The sequence below is a fragment of the Mytilus edulis genome, chromosome 14, assembly GCF_963676685.1.
Source record: "Mytilus edulis chromosome 14, xbMytEdul2.2, whole genome shotgun sequence".
In the NCBI taxonomy this organism is placed as follows: Eukaryota; Metazoa; Mollusca; class Bivalvia; order Mytilida; family Mytilidae; genus Mytilus; species Mytilus edulis.
The window spans coordinates 46,925,616-46,951,699 of record NC_092357.1 but is presented as its reverse complement, the minus strand read 5'-3'; the positions used below and the strand labels follow the sequence as shown (position 1 = coordinate 46,951,699).

Below are 26,084 nucleotides of genomic sequence, written 5' to 3'. Positions count from 1 at the left end.
ATAAGACAAAGTACTTTATATTGTGAAACTATAAAGTTAACAATAATACATGCTTCAAACAATATTTATATTCTATTCTTATTTTGTTCATTAATTTGGAATACCAAAATTTTCTTACATTAGATACCTTTTACCTTCAAAGTTGAACAAGAAATTAATCTGAGTCATTGATAGCAAAATATTAGGCTTTATGTTGAAAGCTCTCTGGTCCAGACATTCTGGAACTTTCTTTTTGTAACTTTTTTAAAACATGAAATTGAATAAAAAGGTCTGTTACAATTGTAGTTTTATTACCTACCTTCCTGACTACCAGTTCTCACAGAGTCAGTATCCAGAACTCCAGAATCATTATCTGAGTTGTCCTCTCTGGAAAGATAAGTCAGTTTCAGTTATTTTTGATATATTTGGTTTTCCCCTAATTTAAGTTATCCTCAGTTTAAAGTGATTGCAAGTTCCATTAATTCTTGAAAATGACAAACAAATGTTTTTGTTTATAACAAAACTGTGAATTTCCCTATAACTAGACCATTTAACTGAGAATATATATTGTTCATTTCATCAAATGCATTTTTATACTACAACAAGAAGTCAATTGTTTTCTACTGTGAATGATTATTTCTTTAATGAAGAAAATACAAAAATATTACATGAAGCTATCATCTTCAGCAAAGGATTGTGGGTAAACAGCAGATTGTAACAGGAACAGAACAACATCAACATTACCAACTTTACATGCTACCATTAGTGGAGTGTTACCATGGTGATCTCTAAGGTTATGATCAAACCCTGGCTGTAAATAAAAGTTACGACAACATTATTGTTTCAAAATATTTGACTACCTAAATATCATATAACAGGTAAAAACAAAAATACAGTGAAACCTGTCTTAAAAGAATTTTGCATAAACCCTAAATCTGTCTTCGCCAAGAATGTTCTTTTGAGTCCAGTCATCTCAAATGTAATGCGTTGTGAACCTGATTAAACAGAATTAAAACATTGAAAACCATACATAATCTTAAGTCCCAAAGAGATTGGATTTAGACAGGTTTCACTGTACAGCCACTAAGTTACGTCTTTATAAAAAAATTTGACAAATGGAGGAATTATCATAAACTGTCTTCTACGATCTATTATAAATATTTGTTTCTCAAAAAAAGTAAATACACAATACTTTTTTACATGTGATCTTATTATTTGTTTACAAGTACAGTTTAAAACTACCAGTAATTAGAACATGAATGAGTTTTATAATTTTACGCCAATCAATTGAAAACTTCTTAATTAGACTATGATTTCACAGACATGATGTATATCACTTTTTAAAAATTGTGACTTGAATGGAGAGTTGTCTCAATGGCACTCATACCACATCTTCTTATATCTATGTACAAGCTGTTAAATGAATATAGCCTTAGTCAACTATGGTAATATAAAAAAGAAGATGTGGTATGATTGCCAATGAGACAACTATCCACAAAAGACCAAAATATACAGTATAAGAAATAGATCATTAATCATGATAATAGAATAGGTAGACAGCTCTCTCACAAGCAAAAAACCCTAACTGTAAAAATATAAGGGCATACACTACAGGCACGGGGACACATTCTACTGAATCGTTTTTCAAAATTTGTGATTCACCACTTATATGAATATAAAATCGTCATACAAATAGTTTTTTCTTATTCAATACTCACCACCCAAGCCTTTTTCAGTTTTTCAAAATTTGGTTTTGAATCTTTTTCTATCAAATTCATGATCAGATCTGTATGTCTCTGTCTGTGTGATAAGATTTCACTCCACACACCTTCATATTCTGGTACAGAGAATAAGTTTCCATTGGAATCCAGAAGAGCTGTTGTTGATCCGTGATTCAATAAACATTTGACAGGTTTCAAAAAACCTAGAGAGAGGGACACAAATTGTAATTATTTTTTTTTTTCATAATAGTAATTACATAATCACTTGAAAAAAAAATTATGGTTGAAAAAATATCCACATACTGTGGATTCATTAATATTCGTTGGATACTAATTTTTCGTTGATTTCGCGGGTACAATGTTCAACCAATTATTAATTTTGAATAGAAATGTATGCAGACTTTGCCAAAACCACAAAATTAAATATTCACGAACATACAAGTTAATCTAAATCAACGAAAATTGGTGCCCACGAAAATAAATGAATTAACAGTAGTATTGCAATCAAAATGAAACATTTTCATAGAAACATCTCCTTCTTGTCAAGCTATCTAAACTTTAGTCAGTTCTATTGTCTCATTGAATGAATACAAAAGCTATTGTTCTCTGCGTCATTTATTCAATGGCACCTTTAATTTCTTCTTCAAGAAATCCATCATTGATTATTTTTGGCCATTAGGAAATGACTCTGTGGAAATGTTTCATTCACTTCACAATAAGCATCCATGACTACCAAACTCATCGATGACCTATTCATTTACCCTTGTCTGCTGCTAGCTGTAGAGCTGTCTTATCAGATCCATTCAAAGCATTGACACTAAGCCTCTTTTTGGAACTCCCTGAGAATCTCCCCACATCAACACCATACTGAGGCTTACAAAATTTAAACAGGAATTCTAAAACATCTAAACGACCTAGACTTGCAGCTAAATGCAAAACAGTATTTCCTGTAGCTAGGTGGCGCTTTCTCAGATCAGCTCCTTTCTGAAATTACAAATTACAATCTGTTTTTGTGTTGATTTATAAATAAATTACTAACAATATTATACATGAAAAGTTGAATACAATAGTTATCAAAGGTACACAATGCATACAACGTGGCACTATGATGTTTCAGTCTAAATTTTCCATAATACAAAAGCTGAGTGACATATGAGGGGGGATAGGACCTTTATCGGGACTCCGGGATCGGGTGTTTTTAAGCTCGGGACTTCGGGATTGACCCTTTCGGGATCCGGGAATCCTTTTTTTCTGATTTCGGGACGTCAGGATTTACTTTATTTAAATTCGGGACCTCAGGATTTCATTTTTTTAAGTCCGGGATTTCGGGATCAGGACCCCTCCTATCCCCCCTCACATATGTGCTGCATCAGAAAGAAATTGACTATATGCAAGTGCACATATACATGTTCATGCATAAGACTTTGATGGATTTTGTAACATTGGAATAAGAAATGAAAGATTAATTTTGGTTTAGTTTTTGTAGATGAAACGCGCGTCTGGCATATATACTAAATTTAGTCCTGGCCTTGCGGTCATAAAACTTTTGAGTCAGTTTTTTGTACTCGTACTCGAAAATGAACCAATCAAAATGCTGGATTTCATGTTTCGAGCATGATTTTTGTGCTCCAAGCACTGAGCAAAGTTTTATGACTTCAACCCCTGGTATCTATGATGAGTTTATTTATTGTGACGGTTTCTTATAAGAACTCAATTTTCAAACAATAACAGACTTGTTATAGAGATATGTCAACCAGTAATAAACAGATTTATCATATTCATTTTTCATAAGGTTGATTTCAATCAGACGGAGCTCATATTATGAAAATTTATGTGTTTAGTATGTCCTCAGAATATAAAATTTGATTATCATCAAATAGGACACAACTGTCTGGCAAATCTTAAATTATCTCATATACAAACAAATGGAAGTTTTTAACGACCTTGACTGGCTATACAGCCCTTGCACGGTAAGAAATATCTCATATATTGTACACCTCACTATATAATAGACCCAACAAGAATGTGTCCAAAGTACATGGATGTCCCACTCACACTATCATTTTCCATGTTCCATGGACCGTAAAATTGGGTAAAAATGTAATTCAGCATTAAATTTAGAAAGATTTTACTATAGGAAACATGGGTACTATGTTTAAAGTTGATTGGACTTCAATTTCATCAAAAACTTCCTTGACCAAAAACTTTAACCTGAAACTCCCACTTTCATTTTCTATGTTCAGTGGACCATGAAACTGGGGTCAAAAGTCTAATTTGACTTTAAAATTAAAAAGATCATATCATAAGCAACAAGTGTACTAATTTTCAAGTTGATTGGACTTCAGCTTCATCAAAAACTACATTGACTAAAAACTTTAACCTGAAGTGGGATGAACGGACGCACGGATGGACAAACAGAGCAACAGACCAGAAAACATAATGCCCTCTACTCACGTAGGAACATAATGCCCCTGTACTATCGTAGGTGGGCATAAAAATAAAATAATTTCATATTACAGAATCTGTGATTTTATGTAACAAATATTTTTGAAGAGTTATCTGGGAGGTTAAATTGACCAAAGGTATTAACAAATGGAGTAATATATCATTTTCAAATCCTTTATACGTTTTCTTCACAAAAGTAAAAGAAGAAAATGAGTTAACTATTAAGGTGGTACCTAACACTTTAACTAAATTTAATTTGGCTCGTTTAATTTTCTTAATATTTTGACAAATTATTTACTTTGACCCTTTGACAAAAATATAAAAATTCCCAAAAATTTGAACCAACCGTTTAATCAGAAAAATTACACTGGTTATATAGCAGTTTGACAAACATCAATTTAGATCATTGAGAAGCTTAATATTCCTATTACAACACAACGTAATTAAAACGTTTAGCTGACTTTACAGAGTTATCTCCCTGTAGTGTTAGGTACTACCTTAACAGGATAACAACCAAAAGTTATAAAAATGAGGGCAACATATGGTCTTCAACAATAGACAAGTCAATGACTACATGTGCAATATTTAAAGATCTAAATTGACTATATAGCTCAGAACAGTTGTTAATATACTTTTAAGCAACACGACGGGTGCCACATGTGGAGCAGGATCTGCTTACCCTTCCAGAGCACCTGAGATCACCCCTAGTTTTTTGGTGGGGTTTGTGTTGTTTATTCTTTAGTTTTCTATGTTGTGTAATGTGTTCTGTTGTTTGTTTGTCTTTTTCATTTTTAGCCATGGTGTTGTCAGTTTGTTTAAGATTTATGAGTTTGACTGTCTCTTTGGTATCTTTCGTCCCTCTTTTACAGCCATTAAATCCAAAGAGCCTGTGTCGCTCACCTTGGTCTATGTGCATATTAAACAAAGGACACAGATGAATTCATGACAAAATTGTGTTTTGGTGTTGGTGATGTGTTTGTAGATCTTACTTTATTGAACATTCTTGCTGCTTACAATTATCTTTATCTATAATGAACTTGACCCAAAAGTAACAGCAGAAAATATTTTGTATTTTGTTTACAGCTGGGGCAAGAAAACATACCTCACACAGTAATGTGACAACGTCATGATATCCATTTTCTATTGCTAAGTACAAGGGCCAACTTCCAAATGCACTCTGAAATGATAGATGTAATAGGCATATTTTCTAAAATTATAAGAATACATTTTTAACCAGAGTATGTCTGCAATATTGTATTTTGATGCAAAATTCCTATAAAATTTCAAAGGAAATAAATTGTCTATCTTTCACCTTATAATGTTGTCTTAGATCTGACAAAATATTCTTGTACACTTATGCAGATTACTTTTTCCTTACTGTGAGATATAAAAGAAAATAATTTCAGTTCTTGCAATTATAATAATATTGCATTTTTTTTTCACTTGCTTCTTATTTTTCTGTTTTTTTTTATTACTTTGTTTCTTTTTTTATGGGGAAGGGAATATGTGTCTGGCAAGTTCATTAAAAAGTTATGATCCAGATCAAATGTGATGTGCCAAAAATCTCCTTGTATCATTCAGACTATCAAAGTTGCTTTAAAAAATTGTGAAATCTCAGCATTATGTGTCATTAAATACTACATGGTGTGTTTAACAACCCTGCTTACCCATGAGGGTCTCACAAGGTCCGTCTAAGAAGCCATTACTTTTGTTTTTACCTTTGTATCAACCATATCTCCTTCCTCCAATAAACAGTACAGCTTATCAGCATTACCTTCCATAGTAAACTCTAGTAATCCAGGGGAGACAATCTCATCCTGTCTTCTAAAATAGAAACAGAAAGGAAATTAGGTGATAACCACTACTCTACTCTTGAGTGGTATTGATTTCTTAAGGTGGTACCTAACACTACAGGGAGATAACTCTGTAAAATCAGCTTAACATTTTAATTACGTTGCGTTGTTAAGGGAATATTAAGCTTCTCAATGATCAAAATAAGTGTTTGTCAAAGTTCTATATAACCAGTGTAATTTTTCTGATAAAACGGTTGGTTCAAATTTTTTGAAATTTTTATATTTTTGTATACGGGTCAAAGTAAATACTTTGTCAAAATTTTAAGAAAATCAAACGAGCCAAATTAATTTTAGTTAAAGTGTTGGGTACCACCTTAAATCCAATGTTTTGTTTTCAACTTTCTCCCCCAAAAAAAATCATTTCAAAAGGGAGTTGACAAACAAATTAAAACAAGAATGTGTCCATAGTACACTGATGCCCCAATCACACTATCAATTGTTATGTTTAGTGGACCTTGAAATTGGGATCCAAACTATTATTTGACATCAAAATTAGAAAGAATGTATCATAGGGAACATGTGTACTAAGTTTCAAGCTGATTCTACTTCATTAAAAACTACCTTGACCAAAAACTTTAACCTGAAGGGGGACTGACGAACAGACAGACAAACAGATGAATGGATGACTGGACAAATGGACGTAGAGCCAGAAAACATAATGCCCATAAATGGGGCATAAAAAATGTTCTGCCATTCTGGAGGGATATTGACTTCTTTAATCCACTTTTTTAATTATGAATGTACAGTATATGGAATTTGTACTTCATGAAACTACAGTATATTAAATTTGTACTTCATGAAACTACAGTATATTAAATTTGTACTTCATGAAACACTTGTGGTTCAAATTTTTAATGATATTCCACAAAAACTGGTTCCCCACAAATAATAATGAATTCCCAGTTGTCTGAACAGAACTGTTGCAACTTACCTCTGTTGAGCTTGCTTTAATTTTCTTTGTAAAGCAGGACTGTTGCATAAATCTAGAGCTTTCTTTAGTCCCTACAAAACAAATGTTTAACTGAAGTAATTTCTTTTAAAAATAATGTAGAACTGATTTTCCCTGAAAAATCTTCTTGTCAAATAATTATCATTTTACTTGACAATATGTTTTAAAAATGCGGACTCTATCAAAAAAGGTGGTACCAAACACCTTGACTAAAACTAATTTGGCTGCTAAGTATTCATAAAACATTGTGAAATATTAACTTTGACCCTTTGATGAAAATATAAAAAATTCAAAAGACTTGAACCACACACTGGATCTAAAAAAAAATCATTGGCTTATTATAGTAGTTTGAAAAACACTAATTTTGATCATTGACAAGCTTAATATTTCTTTTACAATATAATGGGATTAAAACATTCAGCTGATTTTTACCGAGTTATCTCCCTGTTGTGTTATGTACAACCTTAAAGTTGAAAATTTTACATATGAAGTAAAGAAAATGAGTGGCATAATAATATCTACTGCCCAGCTACCCGACAGCAAAACATAAACATTAAAAATATGTTCCTTTGATAGATGCTTATTGAATTTAGGCTGGACCCCAAAACAGAAAACAATATAGCTTCTTTAAGAGAAGGAGGACATACTATTTACTTCTTACCTTATAAGTCAAAGGAAAAAAGTCTAGAATGACATCAACAACATCATCATGACTCTGTAGGACAGCATGGTGCAAGGGGAGATAACCATTGATGTCAACAATGCATGCATTAGCTCCCTTCCTAAAAGTAGGACATAGCTCATTCACACAGTGACAACTATTTTTAATACAAACAAATATATGTATTTTTTGTCATATCAACTTTAAAATACAAACAAAATAATTTTGAGTAAAAGGTTATACCATAGAATATCATTCAATTATTACAAAGTTACCAAAAATACATGCTCTCAAATTCCAGTGTCATTTACTTGGCACTATATTAATGCAGTTTATTTTAAAGCATCTTATCTTGTACTTATCAACAAATGGGGGAGCATGTGTCATGCAAAAGGAATATGCAAGATTTTGTAAGTTGCAACTGATAAATCACTATTTGTTTTTTGTTCATTTTTTTTTATATAAATAAGGCTGTTAGTTTTCTCGTTTGAATTGTTTTACATTGTTTTATCGGGGCCTGTTATAGCTGACTATGCGGTATGGGCTTTGCTCATTGTTGAAGGCCATACGGTGACCTATAGTTGTTAATGTCTGTGTCATTTTGGTCTCTTGTGGACAGTTGTCTCATTGGCAATCATACCACATCTTCTTTTTTATAATATTTGCCAAAAAGGCATTAAAAATTATGTCCGATCTTCACAACTTTTCATTAATAAAAAACTATTTTGACCTTAATCCCAAAATACAATTCTTACAAGGTCAATTTATAATTGGTCATGTCTGGGTTGTGTTACCATTTCCAGACCCTCAGTAGTTTGATTGATGGTCTATTGTGAGGTATGCCATTTTTGACATTTTTAATTCCTCTTTTTAAATACTTACAAAAGTAACAGTCTAACACTATCTTTATGCCCCATACTGGCTGCCATAGATAAAGCTGTCATCCCAATCTCTTTCATACTGTCATTTTTAGAGGTCTGAGAAAAGCATGTTAACAAAATACTGTAAATTTGATATTTAAATATTAATATATTTTGTGTTTTAATTAACTTGTACTTGTTTCTTGCTTTCAAATTCACTTTAGCTACAACAATAATCATTTTAAATTTACAGAACTTTAATAATGTATATTTTTTTAGAAGCTTTATGAGCTATTTTCCCAATGCATGTAGATAAAGGAATTAGTTGGATTGGTTGCTTTGTTTGTATGAACATTTGCCCAACCAATGTAATTAAGATTGACATCTGAAAATAATATATCACTAAGCAGAGTCGAACTTGCATACATTACTGTAAATTCAGAAATTAATGCAAGGTTTTTATTATTGAGAAAAAATCTGACAGAGTTGTTAACGCAATAATTTAACCTCGTATTTTGAAATATTTTATATGAACTAAACAGGATTTTTCAAAAAATCGTAAAAATTAAAATCGCATTTAAGTCTAAAATGACAAAATCGCAATAATAAATGCACGCAATAATTTCTGAATTTACAGTATATTAAGATTTGAATGGACATTATTATAGGATTAAACACATTTTTTCTAGAGGTTATTGATGTGTAAACCGGGGCGATTAACTCAAAAACTGAATAAAAGTTCGAAGGATAATTCATGAATAGATTATGAAAGTAGTTTCGGAAACATAGTTTATCGAAGTGTAAATTTTGAAAAAAAATCCAATTGACCAATCCAATTCGAGTATTTATAGATATGCAAATCATATAAGAATTATCAAACAATCACATTCAACTAAATACAAATAAAGCAAGCAAGTCAATCCAAAAAGTTTAAATCTAGATGCATTGGGAAATAAGCTCTAATAATTTTCTAAGATTCATACAAATTTTACCTTGCTTTAATATATCAAACATCCAAATATTTATAATAAAAGTTTTAAAATAAGTAAAAAAACATAACCAATGAATTAAGGATGTACTTAGGTGAGGTTTTGGAATTCGGGTCAAATGTTTTCGGACTCCTTGGTGTTTTTCCATACAACACAAGGTAAAATATTTTGCCCCATAACACCCATTTATTTTTTCATATAAGACTTAATAGCCCATGAAAGGTCATTTACCAAAATTTTAGTAGATTCTTGATTTTCTTTCTAATTTTTTGAGACCCACATAATATCAATGCAAATATAAGGTAAAAGTCCGAGTCAGCCTTTTCCCGCCATATTTTAAATCCAAAATATCTTGAAAAGAAGGTCCATGACCTATCAATATTTTTAGCTAATCTTTATCCTTAATTGATGCTCTACCAGTTTATAGCATCAATTCTAAATTCTTGATTTATTAATTTTCACCTAACATCACCTAAGTACATCCTTAAATGCTGAACATACAAAATCTGCAACAAAATAAAAACTTACATTACAGTACTGTGCATCTACAGACTTTAGACTGAAATCTAACAGTTGCTTTAGGTTTTCTATTCTAAAAAAAGAAAAAAATCACTATTTGTTTCAGTATTGTATCTTTCTTAAATAACAAATAAAGTGATCCTAAGATAGATAGATCCATGCTACCTCAGATTAAGATTTAAGATCTTAAATAACAAATCAAGTGATCCTAATATAGATAGATCCATGCTACCTCAGATTAAGATTTAAGATCTTAAATAACAAATAAATTGATCCTAAGATAGATAGATCCATGCTACCTCAGATTAAGATTTAAGATCTTAAATAACAAATAAATTGATCCTAAGATAGATAGATCCATGCTACCTCAGATTAAGATTTAAGATCTTAAATAACAAATAAATTGATCCTAAGATAGATAGATCCATGCTACCTCAGATTAAGATTTAAGATCTTAAATAACAAATAAAGTGATCCTAAGATAGATAGATCAATGCTACCTCAGATTAAGATTTAAGATCTTAAATAACAAATAAAGTGATCCTAAGATAGATAGATCCATGCTACCTCAGATTAAGATTTAAGATCTTAAATAACAAATAAAGTGATCCTAAGATAGATAGATCAATGCTACCTCAGATTAAGATTTAAGATCTTAAATAACAAATAAAGTGATCCTAAGATAGATAGATCAATGCTACCTCAGATTAAGATTTTCTGTTCTTTTTCAAAATTATTATTATTTATATTATACGTTTATAGAATGATTCAAAATATCAACTTAATGTACTTGTCTCTATTTTGCTGATGTACTATGAACTTACTTACTATTATTATATATATATGTAATTTTTTGCCAATAAACACATTACAAAAAAAAGATAGATAGAAATCTATAGTTTGCATAATGATAAATAGTTCAAACTGAAACTGAAACATGTACTAGACTGTTAGGCTTAACCAGATTTTTTTTCAGATGCTAGTTTGAAAGGTCAGACACTTTATTCTGACTCTGGGACTAAATGCTGTGGCCTCAATTGAGAAATAGCAAAAACCGATTTTCAAATTATTAGCAGGTAATCAACCCCACAACCTCCCTCAATCCAGACAAGCATTGTATTATAAGGGAGCTACCATTTGATTTTTATGGGGGGGGCTAGGATGAAATTTGAAAAAAATAGGCAGGACAGGAGTTTTGAGTAAAAAAAAAAGGCAGGATGTGACACTTGCAAAAAAAAAAAGTCAGGACGACAATTTAGGTAAAAAAAAGTCAGGATAAACTAAAAAAAAAAGGCAGGAACGATTAGAGTGAAAAATAAAAAGGCAGGACAGAGATTACAGCTAAAAAAAAAATGCAGGACAAAATTTTTCATCCTTTTGACCATAAATGAGGCATAAAAAAATCAACACTAAAATAAACTGTAAAATTTAATTACATATATATATTGGTATCTACTATCATTTATATTTATAACTTATCATATCTTTTACCTATTATGTCTAGATGCTAACATGATAATTGTATAACCCTCATCATCAACACAACATAAATCACTTTCTGCAAGGTCATCTGTAGTTATCTGCCCCTGAAAAATAACATGACAATTGTACAACCCTCATCACCAACACAACATAAATCACTTTCAATTAGATCATCTGTAGTTATCTGCCCCTGAAAAAAATGACAATTGTAAAACCTCATCATCAACACAACATAAATCACTTTCAACAAGGTAGTTATCTGCCCCTGAAAAAAACATGACAATTGTACAATCCTCATCATCAGCACAACATAAATCACTTTCTACAAGGTCACAGGGTTTCCGCTGGCAGTGGCCATTTTTCGGAATTTGCAAAAAAATTATTATTAAAATGAGATGTGCCAATGCTAATACAATTGCATACCAAATACCATTGACTTATCATAAGTAGTTCCCTTAACCAAACCTAAACAAACACTAATACATGTAAACTTAGCAAAGTTTCAAAGTCAATAAACCATAACTGAGGGGGCAGGGCCAAATAATCTCCGTGGAAATGAGATGTATCAATGCTAATACAACTGCATACCAATTATCTTTGACCTTACACTAGTGATTCCCCATGAGCTGACCTAATCACAAATTAATGCACGAAAACTAAGCAAAGGTTTCAAAGTGAATAGATCATGACTGACGGGGCAGGGCCAATTAATCTCCATGGAAATGAGATATGTCAAAGCTTATTTAACTGCATACCAATTATCATAAACTTACAATTAGTGGTTTCTAAAAACACAAAGTAATATATTTTTGACACCGAGGTCGCCACTGTTGCCGCCGAAAACAGCATACCTATGTCCCGCTTTTTGACTCCGTCAAGCGTGACAAAAACTGCCTCAGTCAGAAAAAAAATGTTTGGGTAAGGTGACATATCTTCCTACTGATTTTAACATTGAAAAAATCCAGCACAGCAAGTCAATCTCCCAAGGTCAATCTAGTACAAAGCAGGGTTTATTTTCATATTAGCTGACACTTGTTGAAAAGGTAAATAAAGCATGTGACCTCCCAAAATATTGAAAGAGAGCTTTTTAATAGTGGATGATGTTTTTATGCGATAGCAGTTGAGCAATTTCAGTTAATGTTTTGCTTAAATCTGGAAAATCTTTCTTATTCACTTTAATAGCAACCAAGTTAATTTGTGTGTGTTTTAAAACAAGTCTGAGCTAATACTTTCAATCGTGAATATATATAAACATTTTTTTCTTAATGCTTACATTTATAACAATGTCAACCAATGTTTCCTGTCTTTGCTTTCGGCGCTGACAAATTATTTCATTGCAATCAGCAGATGTGTAGTACTGGTGCATTGTGGGTAGGTTGTCAGGGAGACAGCCATGGTAGTCTTCTTGGTTTATGTCAGCTCCTCTCTTAATCAGACAGCTTAAAAACACAAGAAACTTACTGTTTACACAAGTATTATGAAAAGATTGTCTTAAGGATGTACTTAGGTGAGGTTTTGGAATTTGTGTCAAATGTTCGGACTCCTTAGTGTTTTTCCATACAATACAATGTAAAATATTTTGGCCCATAACACCCATTAATTTGTTAATATAAGACTTAATAGATTATGAAAGGTCATTTACTAAAATTTTAGAAGATTCTTAATTTTCTTTCGTTTGTTTTGAAACTTAATACTGCCAATGCAAATATAAGGTAAAAGTATGAGTCAGCCTTTTCCCGCCATATTTTAAATCTCAAATATCTCGAAAAGGAGGTCCATGACCTATCAATATTTTTAGCTTATTTTTATCCTTTATTGATGCTCTACCAGCTTATAGTATCAATTTTAAGTTCTTAATTCATTAATTTTCACCTAACCTCACCTAAGTACATCCTTAATATTGACCACAAAAATACTTCATTAATGTATCAAAAAGACAGAAACACAAACAGGATTATTTGTACAATATAGGTATAAAATTGAGAAAAGGAATAGGGAATGTGTCAAAGAGACAACAAACCGACCAAACAACAACAAGCAACCAAAGGTCGCCAATGAGTGTTGAACACAGCAAGAAAATCCTGCATCCAAAGGCTTGATTTAGCTGGCCCCTAAACAAAAATATTTACTAGTTCAGAGTTAATGGAAGCAAAGGCATTCAAAACTTTAAGCAGACTATGTTTAAGTTTAAAGTTTTTAAAAGTTGTAATATTGATTTTTGTAGTTTTGGGTGAAGTATAAAAAATCCACCCCCAATATTTTTTTATTACCCTTAATCAAAGGTTATCATAGGAAAATAACAATCTGTAAATATCAGATCGCTAGACCAACCGTGCAATTATTTACCTTGGTACAATGTATCCGATTTCATTAAATAGGGAAAATACACTACCTTGCACCGTTTCTTTTATAAAAACAAGACATATATAAAATCGTACTTTGCATTTCACATTCTCCTTAATCATATAATTTTATATGGCTTAAGGGGGTAGACCTTGGTTCAGGGAGATAACTCTTTAAATCAGTAATGTGTTTGTCAAAGCCAAGTTTTTTCAATAAATTTTAAGCATTTACCTGAAACAGATTGGAAATAATCTATGTATCCTAGAAGCTTAGAACATATTTATGAAAATGGCTGACACAAACATACTGAGGATTTTCAGAGTTATTTCCCTTAACCTAGGTCTGCCTCCTTAAAGGTTCAGATGCTTCTGCTTAAAATACTCCTGTTACCTGACAACATCTTCATGACAATTCTGTGCAGCGTAATGGAGAGCACTTCTACCATTTTCTACATTAACTTTGTTAGGATCAGCTCCTAGTACACAAATCAATAACTGAAATAAATATCAAGACAAATCATCATAAAATAGTTTTTTTTCATGTTACTGTCTTTTCACTGAGTATATAATTGTCGACAGGTTATACATACTCAGTTGTAATACATTTAGGTAAATTTCCAATAAATGTAATTAATAGAAGTAAAATCATGCTTAAAATCAGTGAAATTTGGAAAAAAATAACAGTTTTCTGTTGATTTTGTTAATAAAAGCATAAAAATGGTTTATAAGGTTTGAACACAAAGCAAAAGAGAATTTTAACTTCACTCTGAGTCTGTATTTGCTTTTTGTCGAGCCTTCGACTTTAGTCGAAAAAGTGAGACTAGGCGATCCTACATTCCATCGTCGTCGGCGGCATCCACAAATATTCACTCTGTGGTTAAAGTTTTTGAAATTTTAATAACTTTCTTAAACTATACTGAATTTCTACCAAACTTGGACAGAAGCTTGTTTATGATCATAAGAAAGTATCCAGAAGTAAATTTTGTAAAAATAAAATTCCATTTTTTCCGTATTTTACTTATAAATGGACTTAGTTTTTCTGCGAGGAAACATTACATTCACTCTGTGGTTAAAGTTTTTAAAATTTTAATAACTTTCATAAACTATCCTTGATTTGTACCAAACTTGGACAGAAGCTTGTTTATGATCATAAGATAGTATCAAGAAGAAAATTTTGTAAAAATAAATTTCCACTTATCCGTATTTTACTTATAAATGGACTTAGCTTTTTTGCCAGAAACAAAACATTCACTCTGTGGTTTAAGTTTTTAAAATTTTTATAATGTTCTTAAACTATCCTGGATTTCTACCAAACTTAGACAAAAGCTTGTTTCTGATCATAAGATATTATTCAGAAGTAAATTTTGTAAAAATAAAATTCACTTTTTCCGTATTTTACTTATAAATGGACTTAGTTTTTCTTCCAGTTAACATTACATACAGTCTGCAGTTATTAGATTCATAAACTATCCTGGATTTTTTTACCAAACTTGGAAGCTTCTTTCAATCAAAAGACAGTATCGAGAGGGAAATTTTTATTGATGTTTTTCCTCATTTTTGTTGAGTCTGCGATTAACAGCAAAAGTAGGCGAGACACTGGGTTCGGTGGAACCCTTACGAATTTTTATATTAGTTTACAGTTGTTTTGTTCTCATGATTTATTGTAACCATATATGTACATGCGTTTGTAAAATAGAACTTTATTAATTTGAAAAGCAGTTTTATTATTTAGGCCAAATAAAAAGCATGAAATGGTGGATGACCAGAAACTAAAATGGATTATTGCTTTTCTTTTACCAATTATGGCCTGAATGGAGAGTTGTCTCATTGGCACTCATACTACATCTTCTTATATCTATTACTGATATTTTAGTATCCAAAGAAAAGTCTGCTATGTAGGCAAGTTTTTAAAAAAAAATTCATATAATAATGATGTGTACAGATTGTCCACACTTACATCACACAGTATGCTGTTCCCAGACTGAGCTGCAATCATCAATGGGGTCATTCCCTTTGAATTACAGAGTTCAATATCTGCATGCTGTATCCTTACTAGAGTCATTATCAGTGGTAGTTGACATAGTCCTATAATAGATACATGAAACTGCAAACAAGGTCATGCTTATTATACCCTAATAGTTCAAACTATCAATTACAATGTGCTAAGCATAAATGAGTTGATAATTGTTTCATTTTCTGTGTGATAGTAAAATTTAAACTTTAAACAAACAGGGAATAGCTGATCAGGTGATCTGAATATTCATAATACATGCAAACTAATGAATATGCATAGGCAAACTAATGAATATGCATACATTTTTCAATATTATGGAAGTGAAGCCTCATAATTAATTAAATACATCTATATAGTTAATGTGATATATGTATTGACAAGTGGAGGGATGAGAGTTCAAAAAACATGTTAAACCCTGTCATGCAGATTTTTTTGGAAATGGCAATAATTAAACATGCATTTTTGTTCATTCTGAATCTTGAAACGTTGCATTAATAAATGCATGCAATTAATTTCAAAATTTACAGAAAACAGTGAGTTTGTTTTTTCATTTGATTGTTGATGAGTGTATTGGGACCTATAATTGCTTACTTTTTTGTCATTTGAACTTTTGTATCGTTTACCTTTCAAATAGGTATTTTCATGATAAATTAGGTCATTACATAATAAACTCAGTTATTTCAAACATTAGTTCTGGGAATGATATTACCTCCCCTTACAGCTACATGGATCAAGAAATCTCCATCTGTACTACATTCTGTATTCACATTAAAGTTTAAAGTCTACAAGTAAAATTACATGGTTAGAAAGATCAAGTTCAATTTGATAGCATTCAGGCAGTAAGCTATCTCATTCAAATTTGTATAAGTAAAAGATTTTTGTTGTATATTAATGAGAAGGCAATCATACAACACAATAAGTACAAAACAAGAATGTGTCCCCAGTACACGGATGCCCCATCCTCACTATCATTTTCTATGTTCAGTGGACCGTGAAAATTGGGAAAAATCTCTAATTTGGCATTAACATTAGAAAGATCATATCATAGCTAGGGAACATGTGTACTAGATGCACAGACCAGAAAACATAATGCTCATAAATGGGGCATAAAAATATCTTTCACTCATACAGTAAGGTCTTGAAAAGTGCATAAAAATAGTCTCTGTGCAAATTTATTTTTTACGGCGCAAAATGTAATATTCTGGTCAGCACATGAGTTTTCTCATTGAAATTACCTTCAAACTATTCAATAAATAAAACTTTTAGATTAAAGTTTTAAAAAAAAATTATCTAGTAAAAAACAATTCTCTTTAAAAGTATTACAACTTTTATTTTTCTGTTGTATCTAAAATTTATCTTATCAACTGTTTTTACAAAAAATATAAAATTATTTTCATAATAAATGTACAAGATATTATCCAATACATTTGTATTTTCATTGTTATAAGTAAATCTTAATCCGTGAGTGTTACAAGATTTCAGAATTTAACTCTCTTTTCCTTTAACTTAAATGTTGGTATGAAATTTATCAATCAATCTTTATGAGTGGTGCCACCAGTTTTTCTATTTTCAGATACCTCAGTTTACAAGGGTTATGAGTCTTATGACTGGAAAGCCCTATAATCAATACCTGGAGATTCATTTGTATTTCGTAAACATTCCCTGTCGTTTGAGCCATTCTAAACAGCACTGATTTATCATGGAAACTGGGAACAATTAAAGTCTCGTAAGATGGACAAACACTTGTGTTGATGTGGTATTTTTTTGGTAGGTGCCTCCAAATCTTTGGACAAAAGCATGTCTCATCAGCTGTATATCCTAAAATAAAGTACAATTCTCCGTTTCAGAAACTAATGCATCCTGGGTAATATTTTCAAAAGTGTACACCACAACGTCCTGATTGGTTAAAAATGTCATAAACAATGGAAATTTAACCAATGACGTGGCGCTATTTTCACTTTGGGGTACGAACAATGAAATTACCCATGATGCTTTAGATTCTGAAAAGTACAATTGACGTAATTATTATATGGATATCTATAACAGCCATATCATGTTTACCTTAATCATGTGCACTGCATAGAATAAACAAACAAAAACAATCTGATAGAAGTACTATCCTTGTGTGTCCACAATAAGCTTACAAGGATTTGACAAGGCTCTGTTCAACTTTGTGTTTTACAAATTCAATGTTTTATATACCTTTTGGAATCCTCTGGTTTAATCCTTTTAATTCATACATTTGTACCTTTAAAAAAATTTGATAGGATAATGTCATTATTATCAGAACAGAGAGTAGAACTGAGTGTAAGGCAGAAATAGTACAAAGCAAAGTAAGCCTTGACACAGTCTGTCTTTTTATAAGATTGAAAAAAAGAATTATCTGTGCTGAGAACTCATGAATTAGTTAGATTTAAGAAAAATTACAAATTACAATGTATTTTCAGAAAATTTTCATTGAACAAAAGTTAAAAGTTACAGCAAATTAAAATATTTTAATCATGTTAATATCTTGGATTTGTGAGTTTTTTTCATTCTTGATACACAACGTACAATGAATTTACATAGTTATCGTGGTTATAAAAAATAAATTTATGTAGTTCAAAGTCCAAATGTTAAAGTTACAATGTACCTCTCCTATCGGGGAGTTCAGGCATTACTCCAGATTTGGTTAGATAGGTAATCAACTGTGGTCTCCTCATTAAACAGGCATAGTGAAGTAGTCCTTGTCCATCTTCTAAATGACAATCCAGTCCTTTAATACAGAAATTAAAAGAGAGATGTAAGTCAGTTTATATAGAATTAATTTTATAAGTGGTAAGCAATCGAGAAGAAGCCTTGAAATGAATAGTGCAACAATCAAAACTTTCCTGCAATATGATGAATACAAAAATCACAAAATCAAGTATCTAGACTTGACATTAAAGTATTACCAATATCTGTAATAATTAAGGTAAAGTATACTTAAAATTTGGGATTATTTGAGAATTTTTGTGTATGCATTTAGAGCTAATAGCTTCCATCTTAATATAGAAAAATCAAAAACTATCTACATGTAGGTTGGCAAGAAGGCAACATCAAACAATTTAAATTTTATATAGTTTTGGCCAAAACAAAATTATTTTTATTGATAATTGCAATTATTCACCAGTATTCACTTTAAAAATTTACCAATAAGTTTAATTGTTAGTTTAAACAATATTTATTCAGATAAATCAACATTAAACGTATTATACATGTACAATGAAATAATATTAAGGATTCAGAAACAAGCAATTTGCTTTTACAAATCTGTCTCCTTTTACAAAAATAATACACTTATTGAACAATACATAAATATAAATACTGGCATGCTCTGTAATAAATATATGAATATGAAAAAGGTGAAAAAAGAAGAAAAAAAATTAATGAGAAAAATAAAATAAAAATAATAATAAATAAACGTGAATTATTGTAATGTATACAGTGTGAAATGCTTGGGTTCCTATTGAGTGATGAGGCATTAACATCAAGGGTTAAAACGTTTACTTTTAATAATATATTTTTGCACCAAACTAAATAAAATACTATTTTGCTCATCTGAGAGTACCGTTGATCCATAAAGCAAGGTTTTTGTGTTTACTTGGACAGGAAGAACTGAAATAGAATCTAATAGTTCATGTCTTTAATTGTTAACTGAATCTCCTTACTTTTATTGTATCTAATACACTGAATAAATACATTTGTACTTACTAACAAGAGACAAACTTATAAGAGATTCTAGTAGTTGGACAGGACCACAAACAACTGCCAGCAAAGCTAACTCAGATATGGCATCACTTAAAGCTGTATTCTGTAATCCATCTGTTAACAAAGATTTCAGACTGGACTCTTCCGGCCATAGAGATTCAAATTCAACAAGATTTCTGATACTAGTTTTACGATTTGAAAATCGTTGTTGGTTTAACGATAACGCGGGACGCCAAAACGTATTGCAGACATTTAAATATCTTTGGTTTGCTTCAACGAATTCCACTTTAGAAGCAAAATGTTTTTCAGCTTTTTCCGATATTTCTACTGGCAAGAAAAAAGTTCGATTTTGAAACGTGTGGTAATGAAACTTTGAGCATGTACACTGGCCTCCAGTTTCCAAATTTCCACCAATTACTAATGAACAACTAGCATTAGTTTCATCACAATTTGCATGCTCTTGATTTGTTTTTAGTTTCTTTTTATCTTTTGACAATTTCACTCCTTTTAACCATTGAAAATACTGTCTTAGTGAAGTCTTAACAGATTTGCTGTGAGTGTTTTTATCAACAAGAGGTTTCTGATTGTTGTGAATTTTGTATTTTCCATCGTTTTGTCTTAGAACATGAACAGATTTACTAAAGTCATCAATATCTTCCCGATCTTGTGGACCTCCACAGTCAATAGACTGTACACCACCAAGATCTAGCGATTTTGTAAAATTTGATCTCTTCCTGTCTACCAAACTTTTTTCTGGAATGATATTTCCTAACGTAGACATATAGATTATCTATGTTTGAAACACTGGCTTTTCCGTAAAATGTCTCTCTTGTATACAATACCAGCACTACACGATTTGTTTCTTAATTCTTATTTGTTTTTCCATGACTTCAAACTTCCAACATGGTAAATGGTTTACCTGAAAGAGACAAATGAAATCAATGTCATCTCCTAAAGTTTTAAAAAATATTGAACAAATTACACATATACTAGTAATCTTTAGTTGTTTGGGTTTTTTTTTTTAAAAGACATTTAATTAATAAAAAAAATTCTTCAATTAATACTTCTTTAAATTGACCAGATTTATAATTGTTATGTCACTACAAATTGTCACCACAAGTCTGGAGGTGTCATAGTATATATGTCCATCCCAAAGACAAATTTTCATTTTCATGCACTTTTCTGTTAATTTCCTATGCCACAAATGATAAATGTGCCTGTCACAATTCAGGATCGATACTGAAGCCTGTTGTTCATTGGTTGTTGTTGGTTCTTGTCTGTCATATAATTTGTATTTCATAAATTGTTTTTTTTATTAATTATTGACATTACTGAGGGGGGATAGGACCTTTTGATAGATCCGTGTTTTACTCGCTTGGCTTTATAATAATTAATAACTATATTTTTGTATCTATTCTATATTCTCAAAACTACATCTAAACATTTATACTACAAATCTACAACTCTCAGTTTAGGCTACACGTGCTGATCTTATCTATATTCATGCATATCCATTAGCTATGCCGGTAGGCGTGTCAAAATCGTATCATACGCGATAATGACCAGCCAGTATACACTGTAATGATTTCATTAACCAGTATTAAAAAGATAAACATAAGTGGATGATAACACTTTATCGGGACTCCGGGATCGGGTGTTTTTAAGCTCGGGATTTCAGGATTGTCACCATTTCGGGATCCGGGAATTTTTTTTTTGAATTTTGGGACCTCAGGATTTTGTGTTTTTAACCCAGGGATTTTGGGATCAGGTGTATTTTAGCCCGGGATTTCGGAATCAGAACCCCTCTTACCCCCTCTCATTACTAATCCAGTTTCCCAAATTAGACTGTTCAACAATTTAGTGCATTTAGCATATATATAAAATGTGCTGAAAAACTTGAAAAACTTACAAAGCAATTTTTTTTACTTACTGCAAGGATTTGCATAGTACAAATCCTTGATTACAGATTGCTTGATGAATGTCATATGATTTTAATTAAACATGTTAACAGGTAAAAGGAAGTACATCACCTGATCATGATGAGCACTTGATTTTGTGAAGCCTGATTGATTCTTTGCAGAACTCTATGTTTCATTGGCTTAAACTATTGATTTCGTCGATTAAATATGTGGTCAATGACAATTTGTTGATTTTCATTAGATGGAATTTTTCTGACAGCTTCAAAAATCATGTGTTTTTGTTTTTACCGGAAGTTATCCAAGGACCTATCATTTCATAATATTGCTAACACAAATAACAAATGGACCAAAGTAATAATTACATCCATAATTAATCAAACATATTTAATAATCATTAGTATTGCAATTTTCTCAGGTTGTTTCCTGATTCTTTAAATAGTACGAGAAAGTATAGATTGGTATTGTAATGTTTTGAGAAGATCCCTTTTGTTAGACTCACTTCCTGTTTAGAAAATTTGTTGTTTTATATTTTTATCTAACTTACATTTGTCATTTCTTGATAGGATCTCGTTCAGAAATAAGTATATAATGCGAAAACAGGTAATTGTTATGATCTGATGAAGCTTACGGCATAATATCAAATAATTCACGATTCTTCAAAATACACAAATTAGAAAAATGAGGTGGGATCTACATGTCAACGAGACAGTAACCCAACAACACAAAAATGTCCTTATGCCAATGTTGACTTTTTTATGTGTATGTAAACAGTGTGTTACCTGTCCTACAGCATGGCCTTATAGTACCTTACAGTGTTGTTAAAATTGAAACAGTAGCCCAACAAAATTTATGGTTGCCAGTGTTACTAAACTTTAAGTCTTGTCCAAATAATAAATTGAGACAAGCAGGAGGGACACATATGTCCAAGTTTTATTGTATGCAAGCTCTTCGTCATTGCTGTATCTCTTTCAAATAAAAGGCCGAGGATTAAACAATGTAATATTTTTCTTCAATAATAATCCCTCATGTACATTTAACAGTCATTTATATTAGTGTCGGTATCAGGTTCGTTCGCCCTAATAACATGTTCGCCCTGAGTGCGTTCGCCCTAATTATAAAAAATATATATTGATATTCAGACCATTGAAGTTGAATAAAATTATTCAGATATGTATATATATGGTAAATATATACTTGAATTTTATGAAAACATGGAAATATTTAAAAGTTGGTGGCTTGTTAAGGATTATTAAGTGTTAAATGACGTAATAATTCTTGTTGTAATACTTGTCTTTTGATGGTTTAATGATAAAAACAAACGTTTTGTTTTGATGAACTAGTCAGGTTGGAATTAATAAAAACAATGAATAGATATGTACGAACTGTAATGCATGAAAAGCTAGGATTTACAAGTTCATTTATTATTAGTCTCAGTTAGGGAGCTACCATTTGATTTTTATGGGGGGGGGCTAGGATGAAATTTGAAAAAAATAGGCAGGACAGGAGTTTTGAGTAAAAAAAAAAGGCTGGATGAGACACTTGCAAAAAAAAAAAAGTCAGGACTACAATTTAGGTAATAAAAAGTCAGGATAAACTAAAAAAAAAAAGCAGGACCGAACAGAGTGAAAAATAAAAAAGGCAGGACAGAGATTACAGCTAAAAAAAATGCAGGACAAAATTTTTCATCCTAGCCCCCATAAAAATCAAATGGTAGCTCCCTTATACTATGCATAAATTGACTGAATACAATTATTTTGTTAAAAAATGTCAATAAAGATAAATACATTGTATTCCAGTATGCTACAGACTACTATGCAAATCAAAAGAAGAATAATAAATTGGGTTTCGGCAATACAAATATTCAGGCAAATTTTCAACAAACTTTAACATTATCTGTTCAAATAATAAACATTATGCAACTAGATAACAATTAGAAACAAAATAATAATCAGGGTGAATGGACCCTGGGTGAACAGGTACTAGGGCGAACATGAATCAGGTTGAACGGACCCAGATTCTACATATTTAGGTAAAATTACCATCAGGTGTCAAACATTAGTGTTAAATTGGTTAAGATTTTACTAATGTTCTTCAAATTATCTTATATTTGGTTTATATAAGTCTGAGGTCTCAAATAATTATTGTTATCATTGAAATAAAATTTGAATTTCAAATTCAGTCTATTGTTATACAATGTATTGTCTTAAAGGCAGTGTATATTTTGTCATCATGCACAAAAAATTACCATACACATCATTCAACAAGAATTTTTACCATAATTTGTAATGAAGGTACCCCCATTACCACCCTCATATATTGAATGACAGTTTTCTGGTTTGCATTGTTTTACACTGGTGATTTTGTGGCTTGTTATAGCTGACTATGCAATATGGGCTTTCTCATTGTTGAAGGCTGTACGTTTACCTATAGCTTTAATTTCTGTGTCTTTTAGTCGTTTGTGGAGAGTTGTCTGAATTGCACATACATGTACAAATGTACCACATCTTCTTATTTCATTAAAGTCTATACTCAATGCATATTCAGCTATAAAGGCCACAAAATGACAGATGTAAAACAATTCAAACAAGAAGACTGACAGCCTGATTTATGTCCAAAAAAAGAAAGAAAACACACATACATGTATGATAAATATAGTGCTCAACTAACATCAACCACTAAATTATAGGCACTTGACTTGTGACAGACACACACTGAATGTGACATGGTTAAACATGCTTGCAAGAGCCGAAACCCTCCCCTAACATCACATTCAGATAGTGGTCATGTGTAATAGCACAAAATTTTATCCAACTATAAAAGTCAGTTGAGAAGGGCTTAACTCATTAGATCTATACAAAGCGGGAAAAATACTAACAAATACACAGATCAGACTTGTTACATTAATTTTACATCCCTACTACTAAAACAAGACTACTTACAGACCTGAGAGTACTGACAGTTACTGGCAAATAACAGCTTGCATTGTTCAAAACCATTAACATGATTAACCACTTATAAAAAATTCATGTATTTATTTTAAGACTGAGGTCAACATTCATAAGTTTACAACAAGATTCAATGCATATATGAATGTAATTATTACATTGGTTGCAATGAATTACATTGATTTCCCAGTGAAATAAAAACTGATAATTTCACATGTGAAATAAACGTGGTTATTTCACTCTCTGACGTCTTACAACAATAGGCGTTGTCAAGATGTCGATAACAGCGGATCAAAACAAATTGTGAATGCGTAGAAAAAAGATCTAGTTCCTTATATGTACATGTTTTACATTAATTTCTTTAAAAAAGCCATTTGCCAATGTAATAAAAAGAATAACTAATAAAAGAATTCAAATATCAAAAAATATTCAACTAGTGACCGAACAACACTGATAATTAACTGATGCGCTACAGGCATTCGTGAATTAATGTGTTGTCCGTCACTCGTTGAATATTTTTCTTTATTTAAACGCTTCGATTAGTTATTCTATAAATATCTTTTCATTCTGTGTAAATAACAATAAACAGTTATATATATCGTGTATAACTTGGCTTTGACCAATCAATTCAGTTGATTTAAAAAAACATCCTGATTATTCATGCACATTTTTTGTATTCAAATTTATATTTTGTAGGTTTAACAGAAAAGACTAAGATTCAAATTACAAGAGTTTTAAAGCTCTGGATTTGGAACAACAAAAGTCAACACCAGGATTCTTATGTTGTGAACAGTCTTTGTTACCATGGTTACAGCATGAATATATTTTGAAAGTTTTTCTTGCATTTTTAAATCAATGCTAAATTTACAAAACATTTTTTTTTATAATTGCTTATTCTTAAAAAATAAAAAATGTGAAAATGTAATGTCTTAAAGTGGAAGAGAAGGCAACTTCATACTAATGAATAGTTGTGAATATTGAAAATACATGGAAGTAATAGAACCTGTGACCAGTCAGAGTCACTTATTATTTCATGGAAGTAATACTTGCTGTCTTACGTCCCCGACACAATGTCGGGAGTCATGATTTTAAGCTTAAAGGAGGCATTCTTGAGTATAAACCAAAACTGTATGATATTCTGTTGTTTGATAGTACAAAAAATCATGAACCACGACCAACAAAATATCTCCCAGCATTTCCATTAACCAACTCAGAGGAGGAGCCTAGGGATGAAGTTTTAACTAATTTGTACCAGTTGACAGGGGGAGATAAGCATGGTGGAATCAAAGGTTTGTACATGTATTTAAAATTCTTTGTTATTGTTAGAACTTAATTTTGAAATGGAAACGGGAAAGAAAAAGTAAGGTGTTTTAATTCGAATGCTTTTGAATAAATTAAAAGAAAAGAAACATGGTTCGCATGCTGTTCATGATCTCAAAGTCCCAGTCAGGCCATCTTCATGGAGTAAGCCTCAACCTCACAGCAAATTCAAAGTTGTTGTGTGATTTACAGTAAGACAATCACATAGAGAGCCGTGGTGTAGTGGTTAGCGCATCGGACTACTAACACAAAGGTTCCTGGTTCGATTCCCGTTTGGGATGAAAATTTCAGGAACTCAATTTTCGGCCCTCCCTTGACACCATCTGCGAGTATGGTCTTGAGGAAACGATGATAGTC

At 31.3% G+C, this 26,084-nt stretch overlaps 2 protein-coding genes across 4 annotated transcripts in view; one reads left to right on the top strand and one right to left on the bottom strand.

Annotated features, from left to right (window-relative positions):
- Positions 1-21,796, bottom strand: part of LOC139502486 (serine/threonine-protein phosphatase 6 regulatory ankyrin repeat subunit B-like) — a 512,428-nt gene extending 490,632 nt beyond the window's left edge. For 2 of the 3 annotated variants that reach the window (XM_071291966.1, XM_071291964.1), the window contains exons 1-19: positions 21,574-21,796; positions 19,547-20,462; positions 18,447-18,569; positions 17,445-17,632; positions 16,524-16,596; positions 15,758-15,885; positions 14,192-14,295; positions 12,732-12,897; positions 11,468-11,562; positions 9,986-10,049; positions 8,491-8,585; positions 7,609-7,729; positions 6,930-7,000; positions 5,864-5,969; positions 5,248-5,322; positions 2,462-2,684; positions 1,698-1,903; positions 648-790; positions 299-366 (exon numbers count right to left, since the gene is read on the bottom strand). In XM_071291966.1, coding sequence (XP_071148067.1) covers positions 299-366; positions 648-790; positions 1,698-1,903; positions 2,462-2,684; positions 5,248-5,322; positions 5,864-5,969; positions 6,930-7,000; positions 7,609-7,729; positions 8,491-8,585; positions 9,986-10,049; positions 11,468-11,562; positions 12,732-12,897; positions 14,192-14,295; positions 15,758-15,885; positions 16,524-16,596; positions 17,445-17,632; positions 18,447-18,569; positions 19,547-20,324 — 2,827 coding nt within the window. In that variant the 5' untranslated portion in view covers positions 20,325-20,462; positions 21,574-21,796. Of the gene's footprint in view, positions 1-298; positions 367-647; positions 791-1,697; positions 1,904-2,461; positions 2,685-5,247; positions 5,323-5,863; positions 5,970-6,929; positions 7,001-7,608; positions 7,730-8,490; positions 8,586-9,985; positions 10,050-11,467; positions 11,563-12,731; positions 12,898-14,191; positions 14,296-15,757; positions 15,886-16,523; positions 16,597-17,444; positions 17,633-18,446; positions 18,570-19,546; positions 20,463-21,452 lie in introns of all 3 variants that reach the window. The other variant, XM_071291965.1, reaches the window with a different exon arrangement.
- Positions 21,797-21,950: 154 nt separating this feature from the next.
- Positions 21,951-26,084, top strand: part of LOC139502484 (krev interaction trapped protein 1-like) — a 38,490-nt gene continuing 34,356 nt past the window's right edge. Inside the window, exons 1-2 of the mRNA XM_071291963.1 lie at positions 21,951-22,062; positions 25,104-25,696. Of these exons, the coding sequence (XP_071148064.1) occupies positions 25,441-25,696 (256 nt within the window). The 5' untranslated portion in view covers positions 21,951-22,062; positions 25,104-25,440. The remainder of the gene's footprint in view (positions 22,063-25,103; positions 25,697-26,084) is intronic.